We start from the raw sequence: 16,092 nt of genomic DNA, 5'->3' as shown, positions 1-16,092 counted from the left end.
CTCCTGTTGGTCCTGTGTGACAATGGTTTAATATTTTACTAGCTTCATCTCCAAATACACATCGGCGTATTATTCCATCGGGACAACTTTTAAACAGATGTGGATCTTCCTAAAAATAGTGTTTTATATCACTGAAGAATTTCTTTCGTCTTTGGTACGATAATCCTTTTTCAAGGAATCCACAAACTAAGTTGTTTGCATAGTCTGCAAACCATGGAATTTCTTTATAATCTATCTTCAATAGATATTCATCAGGAAAGTTGTCTTGTATGGCCGATTCATTTAGAACTTCTAATTCGGGATTTTCAAGACGAGAAAGATGATCAGCGGCGAGATTTTCTGCTCCTCTTTTATCTCGGATTTCAATATCAAACTCTTGTAAGAGTAAGATCCAACGGATTAATCTTGGTTTAGCATCTTGTTTTGAAAATAGGTATCTAAGAGCAGAATGGTCGGTATAGACCACCGTTTTTGCTAGAATGAGATATGATCGAAATTTGTCAAAAGCAAAGACAATAGCAAGGAGTTCTTTTTCAGTAGTTGTATAGTTCGTTTGTGCTCCTTGTAATGTCTTACTAGTATAATATATAGGTTGAAATCGTTTTTCAATCCTTTGTCCTAAAACGGCTCCCATTGCAAAATCACTTGCATCGCACATTAGTTCAAATGGTAGATTCCAATTTGGTGTTATCATTATCGGCGCATTAGTGAGTTTCTCTTTAAGAATATTAAAAGATTTGATACACTCATCTGAAAAGATGAATGGAGCATCCTTTTCTAGGAGTTTATTCATAGGAGTGGCAATTTTAGAAAAATCTTTTATGAAACGTCGGTAAAAACCGGCATGCCCTAGAAAACTCCTAACTCCTCTAACATTGGTGGGATGTGGAAGTTTAGCAATTACATCTACTTTAGCTCTATCCACTTCAATTCCTTCTTTTGAAATTTTATGTCCAAGAACGATGCCCTCTTTAACCATGAAATGTCATTTCTCCCAATTAAGTACTAGATTTGATTGTTCGCATCTAATAAGCATTCGTTCCAGATTAACTAGACATGATTCAAATGTATCACCGAAGACTGAAAAGTCATCCATGAATACTTCCATGCATTCTTCTATCATGTCATGAAAAATCGCCATCATACACCTTTGAAAGGTTTCAGGGGCGTTGCAAAGTCCAAATGGCATGCGTTTGTAAGCAAAAGTACCATAAGGGCACGTGAATGTGGTTTTCTCTTGGTCCTCGGGTGCTATTGGAATTTGAAAATATCCGGAAAATCCATCTAGAAAACAATAGTAACTATTTCCGGCTAATCTTTCCAACATTTGATCTATAAAAGGTAAGGGAAAGTGATCTTTTCTGGTGGCGTCATTTAATTTTCTATAATCAATGCATACACGCCATCCTGTTACAGTCCTAGTAGGAATAAGCTCATTTTTCTCATTTGTAATGACAGTCATGCCACCCTTCTTAGGCACGCATTGAACTGGGCTTACCCATGGACTATCAGAGATTGGATAAATTAGACCTGCGTCTAGCAGTTTAATAATCTCTTTCTTAACTACATCTTGCATATTAGGATTTAGTCTTCGTTGGCGTTGCACATACGTTTTATGACCTTCTTCCATAAGGAATTTATGTGTGCAATACGAAGGACTTATTCCTTTAATATCATGAATCTTCCATGCAATGGCTGGTTTATGAGCTTTCAACACAGAAATGAATTGTGATTTCTCATTTTCAGTAAGAGAAGACGATATTATTACAGGTAATTCAGATTCACCATGTAAATAAGCGTATTCCAAATGGTTTGGAAGTGGCTTTAACTCTAATTTCAGAGGTTCTTCTATCGATGATTTGTATCGATATCTATCTTCTTCTTTTAGCATTTGAATTTCTTTTGTTGTTGGTTCATATCCATTAGCTATAAGTGTAGCTAACATCTCAGCTTCATCAATTGGTTCATTACCTTCTCCTAAAGAACATTCTCCTGTTCCTTGTAATTCTGGAAATTCTTCTAATAATTCTGCATGTGCATCTATAGTTTGAATATAATAACATGTATCATCTGCAGATTGTGGTTGTTGCATTGCTTTATCAACTGAAAAGGTAACACTCTCATCCTCTATACTTAGGGTCAATTTCTTACCGAACACGTCTATCATTGCTTTAGCCGTGTTTAAGAATGGTCTTCCTAATATGAGAGGAACTTGAGAATCTTCTTCCATGTCCAGAACAACAAAATCTACTGGAAATACTAAAGTACCAACTTTAACTAGCATGTTCTCCATTATCCCTCTAGGATATATTATTGATCTATCGGCTAGTTGTATGCTTATTCTGGTTGGTTTCAATTCTCCAAGGTCTAGTTTAGCGTATAGTGAATACGGCATTAGATTTATACTAGCACATAAGTCTGCCAATGCTTCTATTGAACTAAGACTACCCAGAAAACATGGAATTGTGAAACTTCCTGGATCAGATAGTTTTTCTGGTATCTTATTCAACAGCACTGCTGAACAATTAGCATTTATAGTAACAGCCGAGAGTTCTTCCATTTTCTTTCTATTTGAGATTAGATCTTTCAAGAATTTAGCATATCTAGGCATTCCTGAAATCACATCAATGAAAGGAAGATTTACATTTATCTGTTTAAACATATCCAAGAATTTGGATTGCTCGGATTTAAGTTTCTCTTTCTTCATTTTACTCGGGTAAGCAAGTGGTGGTTGGTATGGTTTAACATAAGGTTTAGCCTTAACTGTGTTATCTTCATTAACCTTTTCAACTACCGGTTCTTTTTCCTTATCTTGATCAGGTTGTGGTTCTTGTGGAGTAGGAATAGCTTCATCAGAAGTTACAGGTATTTCAGGTGGTTTAAGTGTTGTACCACTTCTTGTGGTAATGGCTTTAGCTGTTTCATTTCGGGGGTTAACATTTGTATCACTAGGTAGACTTCCCGATTTTCTTTCACCTATTAACCTTGCTAGGTTACTTACTTCTTGTTCCAGATTTTGAATAGAAGCTTGTTGATTTCTAAATGCTTGAGCATTTTGTTCATTGGTTTGTTTTTGAGATGTGAAAAACTGCGTTTGAGTTTCAACTAGCTTCGTCATCATATCTTCAAAATTCGGCTTTTTATCATCGGTTTGTTGTGGTGGTTTGTTTTGAAAATTAGGTCTTTGCTGATTGTAAGTATTATTGGATACTTGTTGATTGCTAGGACCTTGTTGGTGGTTGTATGGAATATTTCGGTTATAATTCTGGTTTTGATTGTAAATTGGTCTTGGCGGTTGATAATTATTCTGATAATTATTTCCAGGCCTTTGGTTTATGTATGAAATATTCTCTCTTTGTTCCATTGTTAATTCAATACTGAGACAATCTTTTGTCAAATGTGGTCCTCCACGCTGCTCACAACTAATTCGTATTGAGTGAATATCTTTAGTCATCTTTTCCATTCGTCTCTCGACAGCATCTATCTTTGCGGAAATGGAATCTAAGTCATGGCTAGAATCGGCTCTAGCTGCTTTAGATGATCTAACGATATCTTTTTCTTGGTACCACTCATGTGAGTGGGAAGCAGTGTTATCAATAATTTTGTAAGCATCAGTTTCGGTTTTCTTCATAATAGAACCACCAGCTGCTATATCTATGTCTTTCCTTGTAGTGATGTCGCATCCTTGGTAGAATATTTGTACTATTTGACAGGTGTCTAAACCATGTTGCGGACATCCTCTTAACAACCTTCCATATCTAGTCCATGCCTCATATAGGGTTTCATTTGGATTCTGTGTGAACGTAACAATTTCTGCTTGAAGTCTTACGGCTTTAGATGCAGGAAAGAATTGTTTAAGAAATTTTTCAACTAAAACGTCCCATGTATCAATCGCCCCTTCAGGTAACGATTCCAACCAATCTTTGGCTTCTCCCTTTAAAGTCCAGGGAAATAACATGAGATATATCTGTTCATCCTCCACTTCTCGGATTTTAAATAGTGTGCAGATCCTATTAAAGGTACGTAAATTTTCATATGGATCTTCCTTAGGCGCACCACTAAATTGGCATTGATTAGTCACCATGTGTAGAATTTGTCCTTTGATTTCATAATCTGGCGCATTAATGTCTGGATGAGTAATTGCGTGACCTTGGCCAGTGCGTTTAGCTCTCATTCGGTCTTCCATACTTAAAGGTTCCAGATTCTCCATAATTGAATTTGTTGAATCGGAATCACTAGAGGATTCTGATTTAATGGTTCGTTCCTCAACAATCTCTGTTTGAATGATTGGTGGTTCCGGAGGAAAGTTTAGTGGTTCAGGATCTACGAACCGTTCCTGAATATTCTCCGGATTCTCAATTGTGAGGTCGGGTTCAAAAAATGGATTATCGGAAATTTGAACTGAAGTACTTGGTCGACTGGATGACGATTCTAAAGAAAAATCAACGGCGGTAATATTTTCTAAATGCCTTGATCTAGTTACAGGTGGTGAACGTACAAAAGGTGATGAACGTCTTGCTCGGTGCATTCACTGAATATCCTATTAGTTTTTAAAAGGAAAGAAAAATTATAATAAGTTATCCAATCAATAGACTTTTCTGATTTTGCCCACGTTTCGAATAGCCAAAAGATGCAGCAGAGGGGCAGGATTCGTTTGGTCAAATATAATTGAGGACTGTTTGGCTCCAATAACCCGGTCCACGTACAAATCCAACTATTACTACGAACCAGAAAATTTTGATGTCTATCAATTTAACCACTTAAAATAAATTTTCGTAATTTTAAGAAATTTAGATAAGAAGTAGAATAAAAATCTATGTCCTAAAACTAGAATAGCGAGAAATAAGAAAGAAAAAGAGTTTGTCGGAAAAAGATCGAAAAAGAAAAATGGTTGAAAAATAAAAGGTGACGGAAAAATAAAAGAAACTTATAAAACTTAAAAACACTTGACTAACCTAACCTTATTACTACAACTAACTTAAAATTATAATCGCAAATTGAGATTACTAATTGGAATGATAATTGATACATAGGTAAAAGTCGTCTAAAAATATTAAAGCTTATAGGAAAAACTAAATCCCAAATGGAAATAACTTAAAAAGAAACTAAAACTTAAAAAGGCGTCGCAAAATTCTAAAGTACCTAAATCTTAGTTTAAAGAAAAAGCACTTAAGGAATTCTACGGCAAAGCCTAAAAATCTAGAAGTAAAAATAACTATGGCAAAAACTATGAATTAAAACTAAATATGAGCTAAAAATACAAATATTACGCTAAAACAATTAAAAAGGGATAAAATATAAAAATATACAAAAAGTTGTAAAAAGTACAATTTTTATAAAAATATTATTTTTATATTATTTTATAAAAGTATTAATTTAAATATATAAATAAAACTAATTAAAACTTAATATAACTAAATAATTAAAATTAAATATTAATTTAATTAAAACCTAAATCTTAATTAATTAATAATAATAATTATTACTCCGTATTAATTGCAGTTAGGGTTTCAGGAAGGCGTGTCAGAAAAAGCTCCGCGAGTCGCGGTATTTCAAACAGCAAACCCCGCGAGTCGCGGGGTTCCAAAATTCAACCCTGGAACAGTTTAAAACTCGACGCGTTTTTTTTTTTTTTTCTGTTTTATAATTTTCTGTTTTATAATTTATGTTTATATCTAAATATTTGTATAAAAAAAACTTATATTTAAAAACTTAAATAAAAATAGAACTTCTTTATAAATTTAAAAATATCTTAAAAATAGATTTATATATATATAAATATATTTTTTTTTCGGTTTTTATATTTATAAAATATATTTATAAAATAAATTAAATAAAACTTATATTTTTACAAACTAAAGAAACTTTATAAAACTTAAATATTTATCAAACTCCTAAAAATATTTATATTTTTGTTTTTCTTTTTATATTTTCGAATATTTAAAACGTATTTTTATAAAAACGAATTTTAATAAAAGTAAACTAAAAATCTTTTTTTTTTATTAGCGTTGCGCTTCCGGCGTTTAAGAGAGTCCCCGGCAGCGGCGCCAAAAATAACTTGATGTTTCGCGAGGTGTATATAAAATACTATTAATTTTTAGCAGGAAAAACTATTAAATACGATACAATTTTACACAAGATATTTATTTATTTAGAGAATGGATATACTTAAACCTTGCTACAACACTTATAGGCAGTGTACCTAATCGTACAGTAGTGTAGTTTTTAGTAAGTCCGGTTCGTTCCACAGGGAATCTTTTTAAACAAAGCTTAACGCTATATTAGTTTACTTTTATAAAAATACAAATATATATATATATAAGTAATATTATTATTATAAAGGGGTGTTTTTACCGTTTAATGACCGGTTTGTCGATTTTAAAACTTTAGTCACAGTTAAGCCAAATGTAAAATATTAAAAATAAATACAAGACTTAAATTAAAGCGTAAAGTAAATAACGATAATGAAATTGCGAATAATAAAAGTGCGATAAAATAAACTTGCGATAATTAAAAAGTACGATAATTAAAAGTGCAATTAAATACAATAACAATAAAAATGCGATAATTAGAAGTGCAATTAAATATAAAATAAAGGAAATTAAATATGAACTAAAAGAATTATGCTTATTTAAACTTCCGTAATCATGATGTTTGACGTGTTGATTTTAGTTTTATGCCCATGGGTTAATTGTCCTTTGTCCTGGATTATTTAATATGTCCGTCTGGTTTTTGTCCATAACAGTCCATCAGTCATAAATATAAAGTGCGAGTATCCTCGTCAAATTATCATTATACCCGAAGTTAAATATTCCAACTAATTGGGGATTCGAATTGTAACAAGGTTTTAATACTTTGTTTAATGAATACACCAGGTTATCGACTGCGTGTAAACCAAGGTTTTACTACTTTGTTAACAATTACACCAATTACCCTTGAATGTAATTCACCCCTGTTTCAACAAGTCTATTAACTATTAATCCAGTTCCGTATCCGGTAAAATGAATAATTATTGGTATTTATAGATTTCCCGCCCACCGTACCCAGTCAAGCGTATGTGGTTATATATAAATACGTCGAATTATAAGTTTGTATATTAAATTAACAAGGTATTGTTTAGTTAATATAAAACCCATTAATAGCCCATAGTCTAATTTCCACAAGTGTCGTTCTTTTGTCCAAACCCCAATTATGGTACAAAGCCCAGTAAACAATTTTAGTGATTAGCCCAACATCATGATTACTTCGGATTAAATAAACATAATAATAACTTAGCTACGAGACATTAATGTAAAAAGGTTGAACATAACTTAAAATGATTAAAAATAGCGTAGCGTTACACGGACAGAATTTCGACTTACACCCTTACAATATTCGCTAACATACCCTTATTATTAGGATTTAAAATTAAAATTAAAACTAAAATATAAATTATAAATATATATTACGTATATATTGAGAGAAGAAGGAAAAAAAGATGATTAAAAAATGCTCAGAATTCGGTTGCTTTTATAGGGACTTTCAAAACTTGGGGCTCCGCGACTCGCGGCATTTTTGGCCTTCAAACTCCGCGAGTCGCGGAGTTTGAAATTACAGCTCAGTCCCTTTTGGAGTCTTTCTTGCCGACGGTTTTATTTATAAATATAATATATATATAATTAATATAATTATTTATATATTATATTATATTTATATACATAGTTAACTTGTAATTTTTAGTCCGTTGCGTCGAGCGTTGAGAGTTGACTCATGTCCCGGTTCCGGATTTTCGAACGTCCTTGCGTACAATTTAATATCTTGTACTTTGCGTTTTGAATCTTGTACTCTAGTAATTTCGAGACGTTTCTTATCAATAATTGGAACCATTTTGATTGTCTTTTGTACTTTTGAGCTTTTTGGTCGTTTGCGTCTTCAATTCGTCGAATCTGTCTTTTGTCTTCACCTTTTATTATTTAAACGAATATCACTTGTAAATAGAACAATTGCAACTAAAAGCTTGTCTTTCTTGAGGAATAATGCTATGAAATATATGTTCGTTTTTAGCATTATCATCCATATACCAACGACCAAAAACACCTACAAATACTTTCATTCTTCAATTTTCTTCATCTAATTGATCTCTCTAAAGTTCTATCTTCAAGTTCTAAGTGTTCTTCATAAATTCTATAAGTTCTAGTTTCATAAAATCAAGAATACTCTCAAGTTTACAAGTCTACTTCCAAGCTTTCTAATCCATTTCAAGTGATCATCCAATCTTAAGAAACCTTTGTTATTTACAGTAGGTTATCTTTCTTATTCAAGGTAATATTCATATTTAAACTTTGATTCAATTTCTATAACTATAAACTATCTTAATTCGAATAAAAATCTTACTTGAACTTGTTTTCGTGTCATGATTCTACTTCAAGAACTTTCAAGCCATCCAAGATCATTTGAAGCTAGATCATTTCTTGTCACTTCCAGTAGGTTTACCTACTAAACTTGAGGTAGTAATGGTGTTCATAACATCATTCGATTCATATATATAAAACTATCTTATTTGAAGATTTGGACATGTAATCACTAGAACATAGTTTAGTTAATTCTAAAATTGTTTGTAAACAAAGTTAATCCTTCTAACTTGACTTTTAAAATCAACTAGACACATGTTCTATATCTATATGATATGCTAACTTAATAATTTAAAACATTAAAACACGAAAAACATCGTAAAACCGGACATACGCCGTCGTAGTAACACCGGGGCTGTTTTGGGTTAGTTAATTAAAAACTATGATAAACTTTGATTTAAAAACTATTCTTCTGGGAAAATGATATTTCTTATGAACATGAAACTATATCCAAAAATCATGGTTACACTCAAAGTGGAAGTATGTTTTTCAAAATGGTCATCTAGACGTCGTTCTTTCAACTGAAATGACTACCTTTACAAAAATGACTTGTAATCTGTATTTCCGACTATAAACTTATACTTTTTCTATTTAGATTCATAAACTTATGTTCAATATGAAACCATAGCAACTTGAATCACTCAAAACGGATTTAAAACGAAGAAGTTATGGGTAAAACAAGATTGGATAATTTTGCTTGTTGTAGCTACGTGAAATTTGTAACAAATCTATACAAATCATAACTTAACTAACTTATATTGTATTATACATGTATTCTAACATATATTATGTAATCTTGAGATACCATAGACACGAATACAATGTTTTGACATATCATATCGACCCATCTATATATATATTTCGGAACAACCATAGACACTCTACATGCAGTAATGCTGGAGTTAGCTATACAGGGTTGAGGTTGATTCCAAAATAATATATATACTTTGAGTTGTGATCTAGCCTGATACTTGTATACACTGGGTCGTGGATTGATTTGAGATATTATATATTGATTTATTTCTGTACAGACAACTAGTTGTAGGTTACTAACGAGGACTGCTGACTTAACAAACTCAAATCATTAAAACGTAATAAAAATGTTGTAAATATACTTTGATCATACTTTGATATATATGTACATATTTGTTATAGGTTCGTGAATCAACCCGTGGCCAAGTCTTACTTCCCGACGAAGTAAAAATCTGTGAAAGTGAGTTATAGTCCCAATTTTAAAAATCTAATATTTTTGGGATGAGAATACATGCAATTTTATAAATGTTTTACAAAAAAGACACAAGTACGTGAAACTACTTTCTATGGTTGAATGATCGAAGCCGAATATGCCCCTTTTGCTTGGTAACCTAAGAATTAGTAAACCAGTCTACTAATTGACGCGAATCCTAAAGAAAGATCTATTGGGCCCAACAAACCCCATCCATTGTAGCGGATGCTTTAGTACTTCGAGTTTTTATATCATGTCCGATGGATGTCCCGGAATGATGGGGATATTCTTATATGCATCTTGTTAATGTCGGTTACCAGGTGTTCACCATATGAATGATTTTTATCTCTATGTATGGGATGATGTTTATGAAAAATGAAAATATGTAATCTTATGGTCTATTATTACGATTGATAATATATAGGTTAAACCTATAACTCAGCAACATTGTTGTTGACGTTTTAACCATGTTTATTCTCAGGTAATTGTTATGAGCTTCTGCTGTTGCACACTAAATTAAGGACAAGATTTGGAGTTCATGCTTGTATATTATTGTTTGAAAACTGCATTCGAAGACATATATTGTTGTGTAATATTATTGTAAACCATTATGTAATGGTCGTGTGAAAACGCTATATTTTTTTATTATCATTTTTAAACCTTTACCGATAAAATAAAGGTTATGGTTTGTTTTAAAATCGAATGCAGTCTTTGAAAAACGTCTCATATAGAGGTCAAAACCTCGCAACGAAATCAATTAATATGGAACGTTTATAATCAATATGAACGGGACATTTCAAAAATGACTCTCTAACAGATTTTGTTTGTGTTATGGGAAGATATTCGTTCAGTACAAATTTAGAGACAGGATTAGCAATCAAAAACAGTTTGATCGATACATCTAACAAATTGTACGAATTATTTGATTCTTTTACAGTTTTAATAATAAATATAATTAATTAATAAATCTATTATTAATAATAAATATTATAATAATAATAAATTATAATGACACTAATAATTATAATAATTATATTATTACTCATAATAATAATAGATTGTATTAATTTTTAGTAATAATTATACATCATTAATATTCAATATTAATTTAAAAAAAATTGTAACTAATACTAATAGTAATAGAAATAATAATAATGTTAATAATATCAATAATAATAATAGTTGTATTAATAATAATAAATAGTAGTGATATTAAAATCATAAAATTGATAATTTTAATAAGTTTACTAATAACAATCATAATAAAACAATAACAATAATATGTTTATTAATACTAATAACAATAATAATACTAATAATTTTTGATAATATAGCAACTTATATCCAATTTCATATATGTAGATATCTATTTTATGTTAGACATAATATTATTATTAATAATATAATTATTAAGGCTGCTATTATGAAAGTAACAATCATAATATTAATATAATCTTTATACTTTTACTTGTGGTTACATATAATATGTAATAACTTTTATTGAATACTTATTATTTATAAATTTTATATATTATAATATACATATAATAATGATTATGTATATATATATATATATATATATATATATATATATTAATAACAACCTTATTATATTATATTATTTTACATATTCAATTCTAATGATTAACTTATCAACATACACGAGAAATTATTGTAAAGCATACATTGAAAGTTAAGCAAAAATCTCCTCTAACTTTTGACTAACTCTCAATAATTGATACCTTGTTCTCACTTGTAAATTACTTTACCATTTATTCCGAATATTGTTAAAAAGAACAGAATTCTCAAATCAACGTGGACCTGAAAACAAAGACTCAAAATCATATCACAATATATCTGATAATTTAATCATTTGATATTATCTTTTAATTCCGTCGACAAATATATTAAACACATATTGAAACAATTACGTTCATGTAAAGTATTATACATCTAACACTTTATTAACATTTTCAATTAATATAATTATATAATTTTATATACATATCTATATACACATAAATGTTCGTGAATTGTCGAGCACGGTCAAAGGGTAATTGATTACATGAATATAGTTTAAAATTCTTGAGATTTAACTTAACAAACTTTGCCTATCATGTCAAGATAATATAAAGATTGAAGTTAAAATTTGGTCGAAAATTTCCGGGTTGTCACACCACCAACCCAAATATCTTTCCAAAAACGGATTCTCAACCCATTACCAACCTTATAGCACAACACGTCACTTGGAAGCTGTCCATTACCCCTGCTTTTACAGAAGCTAGAAACAATATTCTTCCAAATACCCCTGTTTCGAATAGAGCTAGCATCGAAAATCGAGTGATTACCATTAACAGCTTTCAACAATCTGACCCATAACAAATTAGGGAACACCATGAATCTCCATATCCATTTATACATTAAACCAATGTTAAATGCATACAAACTTTCGATATCTAAACCCCCATTTTCAAAAGTATTAAGAGCTTGGTTCCACTTTATCCAATGTAATTTTTTATTAGTATCGTTACTACCCCAAAAGAAATTAGATCGAAGACCTTCTAATTCTTTGATAATACCGTCCGGACATTTAAATAATGAAAGGTAGTATATTCCCAAGCTTCCCAAAACTGCTTTTAATAAAGTGTATCGACTGCCAATGGACAACATGTTAACCTTCCAACCGGATAATCTTTTTCAAAAGCAATCACATAGGGGTTTCCAATTACAAATCGAATTCATGTTTACTCCTATTGGAAGGCCCAAATATGTAAAAGGGAAAGTACATTTTAAGCACCCGAAATCATGAATATAATCATCTAAAACCGAATCTTGAATGCCAAGACCAAAAAGAAAGGATTTAGCCACATTTATTTTCAACCCTGAATATCGATAAAAGTCATTTAGAACTTGAATGGTGTTTAAAAGGCTGCCTTTATCCCATTCCGAAATGATCACAGCGTCATCCGCGTAAAAGAGATGAGATATGTTAAGATCCGATCCATCAATCCGAGTACCTTTTATAACTCCTTGATCTACCTTTTCCTGTAAACAAAGATGTAGACCTTCCACAATAATTAAGAAGAAAAATGGACTTAAGGGATCACCTTGTCGGAGCCCCCGTTTAATGCTAAACTCGCCGGAAGGGCTCCCGTTAACCAACACCGAAACTCGGCTATTCTTCAAAAACATGCCAATCTAACGTCTCCAACGAACTCCAAAGCCCAAAATAGACAGCATATGGTCCAAAAACTCCCAGCTAACGGAGTCATAAGCCTTCTCGAAATCTATCTTGAAAATCAATTTTTTCTTTCTTTGTTTGTACCATCCGATTAGCTCACTAACCATCAATGCCCCGTATAAAATTTGCCTCCCTTTAATGAAGGCCGATTGAACATTACTAATGATTTTGTCAATAACCACAGCCATTCTATTTGCCAAAATTTTCGTAATGATTTTGTATTGAACACCTATTAAGGATATCGGTCTATAATCTGTAATGCATGATGGATTCAGAATCTTCGGAATCAAACAAATGAAAGCTGAGTTTGCACCAAATGGCAGAATACTATCACGAAAAGCGGCTTGAATAGAGACCACTAAATCAACTTTCAATATCTCCCAATATTTCTTGATAAAGAAGAATATGAACCCGTCGGGACCCGGGGATTTATCCGACCCAAAACACCAAACAGCCTGTCTTATTTCTACCTCGGTAACCTCGGCCTGTAATGAAATGTTATATGCGTCTGTAAGGCTTGCAGTAGAACGAAAGCTAGGAGCATCAATATTGCAAGGATCGCGTGCGAATTTCATCCCATAAAATTCCTTGAAAGCATTCTTGATAATCAACGGATCTTCCACCCACACCCCATTAAGCGATAACCCATTTATATTTTGTTTCGATCTTCTGTATTTCAATAAGCTGTGAAAATACTTGGAGTTCTCATCTCCATCCATATTCCACTTACATTTAGCTTTTTGAATCACCTCTTGGTCCTCTATTTTCTGCAGAGCCTCCACCTCCTTAATTATTTCACATCGTTGAATCAACTCCTACTGTTGAGCTGAACTGTTATCCACCTTCAATTCGATAGCTTTAAGCTGATTGAATAAAACCTCAATTCTAGACTTGTTAAAAGCTTTGTGTTCTGTTACCCACGATTTGATCTTCATTTTCAAGTGTTTCAACTTGTCATGAAAGCTTCTCGAATCTTTATGTAATGACCCAACCCGTTAACCAACCAAAACTGCAAAATAAAAAAATATTCGAAGCAGGCCTGCCCAGGCTGGGTGCGCGGTGCGCACCCCTACCTGTGCGCGGCGCGCACAGGGCCTGGCAGCCCGCTGTCCAAATTGTTCCATTTTCGTAAAAAGATCTAACACTTCCCATCATTTTTAGACGAGATGCTTTTCACATCATATTAGTATAAGTAAAACAAGCACGAATCAATGATAAAACGAGTTTTACATTGTGGGGCCTACATACGCCTAAAATACCATTAAGTACGAAATACGAGTTTCGACCACAAAAATGTTTAATTGCCAAACGTCACTAGAGCATGGGGTTTGGGGTTAAACTACCCAAATCTTGGTCGAACTTCTAAAAAGCTAAAACCCCTGAGAGCCACTAATCCAAGCGAATACCTTTGCCCTTATCCAAGCCGGATCCTAAAAAAGGTAAACAACGAGAGGGTAAGCTAACGCTTAGTGAATGCAATAATTATACACATACATATATAACCTACTTACTTGCAATCACATACACAATTACCTCATATACGCTAGCAATTTAAATGACATACCAACGCAAGGTATAACACTAAATCTCCAAGATCACAAGCTAGCACAAACAATAGCATATATATATCAAATAATATAAAGTGCCACGCTACAAACACACAACCATGGTTAACCAATAGTACAAAGGAATGGTACTTCGAATTTCCCATCGGTCCAGCAACCATTAGCGCACAAAGAATTATAACACTAACCCCGGAGTGGTATCGATCGTCCAAACTTTAAACCCACCCGTCACGTGTAATGTGGTATCGAACGCTCGAACTTTAAACCCACTCTACACGCCCACACACATATATGACATGGCATCGATTGCCCGAACTTAAATCCATATCATACATTAACCCGATGTGGTATCGACCGCCCGAACTTAAACCCACATCGAATCTCGTACAAGTAAATACATTATATACACACATGTATAATCATTCCACTCACCTTGTCGACTTGGCGAGATTTCCAACAATAACTAGTAACCTTCAAAGTGAGTCACCTACCACAATTAATTCCCAATTAATTCACATAATAAGTTGGACTACCCACCAACTAACCTTACTAGTGCATTTATGACCCATTTGCACTAGAATCACGCATTAAAGGTCAAGACTCACAACTAATCACTAAAAGCTAGTGACTAAGGTTCTAAGACTTCCATCAACACATAACTAGGGTGTTTTCATACACAATTTATCCCGCTAGGTCAAACCCACCCATTTGACCCATTTCAAGTCAACCATAAACCCTAGAACCAATTTTACTTGCAACACGAGTGAGCTAGTGAATAACTAACTATTTTAGACTCAATAACACCAATTATTACTTTGAAACCCTAGGTTAGTCATTCTTGAGTCCTCTTGACTCAATCTTACCCAAAACCCCCAAAATCACCAATAATAGGTTTTATGTTCATCACTAACCCAAGTTCTAACCCTTAAACAACTTAAGTTAAGGAAATCAAAATTAGAACTTACCACCACAACCAAAACGTAGATAGAGGGGAGATGAACGACTTTATAACTCGAGCTAAGACCCGAAACTAGCTCCTTCTTCCTTTACTTGAGCTTTCTCTTACTCAAATGGGTTTCTCTCACTAAAATTGAATTAGAAAGATAAAGGTGGTTGAAAATGGAGTTATGACTCCCAACCTACTGATCTGTGATCTTATCTCGTCCCCAAGTGAAATTACCACAATGCCCTTCCAAAATATCTAATTAAAAAGGCAGAACCCGGCTACAGTAGGAGTGCGCCACGCGCACTCGTAAGTGCGCACTGAGCGTACTTAGGCCTGAACAGAATCTGACTTCTGTTTAAATCCAGAATTATTCCCACGCTTTATGTACTATAATTACACGTCTGTACAATAATTATTAGGGTGTTACAACTCTCCCCCACTTGAATCGGAGCGCGTTCTCGCGATCCAAGCCGCATGACAAATTCTTCGAGTTCCCATGTAAACTCGGAACCTTTACTACGATGCCATTGGACCTTAAAGGTCCTCACCTATTTGTTACGCAACAATTTCACCTTCTCATCAAGTATAGCAATCGGCTCTTCAACATACTCTAACTTGTTATTTAGCTCAATCTCATCTAATGGCACCCATGACGAATCATCCGCAAGAAACTTACGGAGATGGGAAACATGAAATGTATTATGGATCCCCTCAAGCTCTTCGAG

At 32.8% G+C, this 16,092-nt stretch overlaps 1 protein-coding gene across 1 annotated transcript in view; it reads right to left on the bottom strand.

Moving 5' to 3' along the window:
* Positions 1-13,575, bottom strand: part of LOC139870444 (uncharacterized) — a 76,352-nt gene extending 62,777 nt beyond the window's left edge. The window contains exons 1-3 of the mRNA XM_071858251.1: positions 12,961-13,575; positions 12,413-12,660; positions 11,842-12,307 (exon numbers count right to left, since the gene is read on the bottom strand). Coding sequence (XP_071714352.1) covers positions 11,842-12,307; positions 12,413-12,660; positions 12,961-13,575 — 1,329 coding nt within the window. The remainder of the gene's footprint in view (positions 1-11,841; positions 12,308-12,412; positions 12,661-12,960) is intronic.
* Positions 13,576-16,092: the final 2,517 nt, after the last annotated feature.

This window comes from Rutidosis leptorrhynchoides, chromosome 10 (assembly GCF_046630445.1).
Source record: "Rutidosis leptorrhynchoides isolate AG116_Rl617_1_P2 chromosome 10, CSIRO_AGI_Rlap_v1, whole genome shotgun sequence".
NCBI classification, from domain to species: domain Eukaryota; kingdom Viridiplantae; phylum Streptophyta; class Magnoliopsida; order Asterales; family Asteraceae; genus Rutidosis; species Rutidosis leptorrhynchoides.
This window is presented reverse-complemented; position numbering and strand designations above follow the sequence as displayed.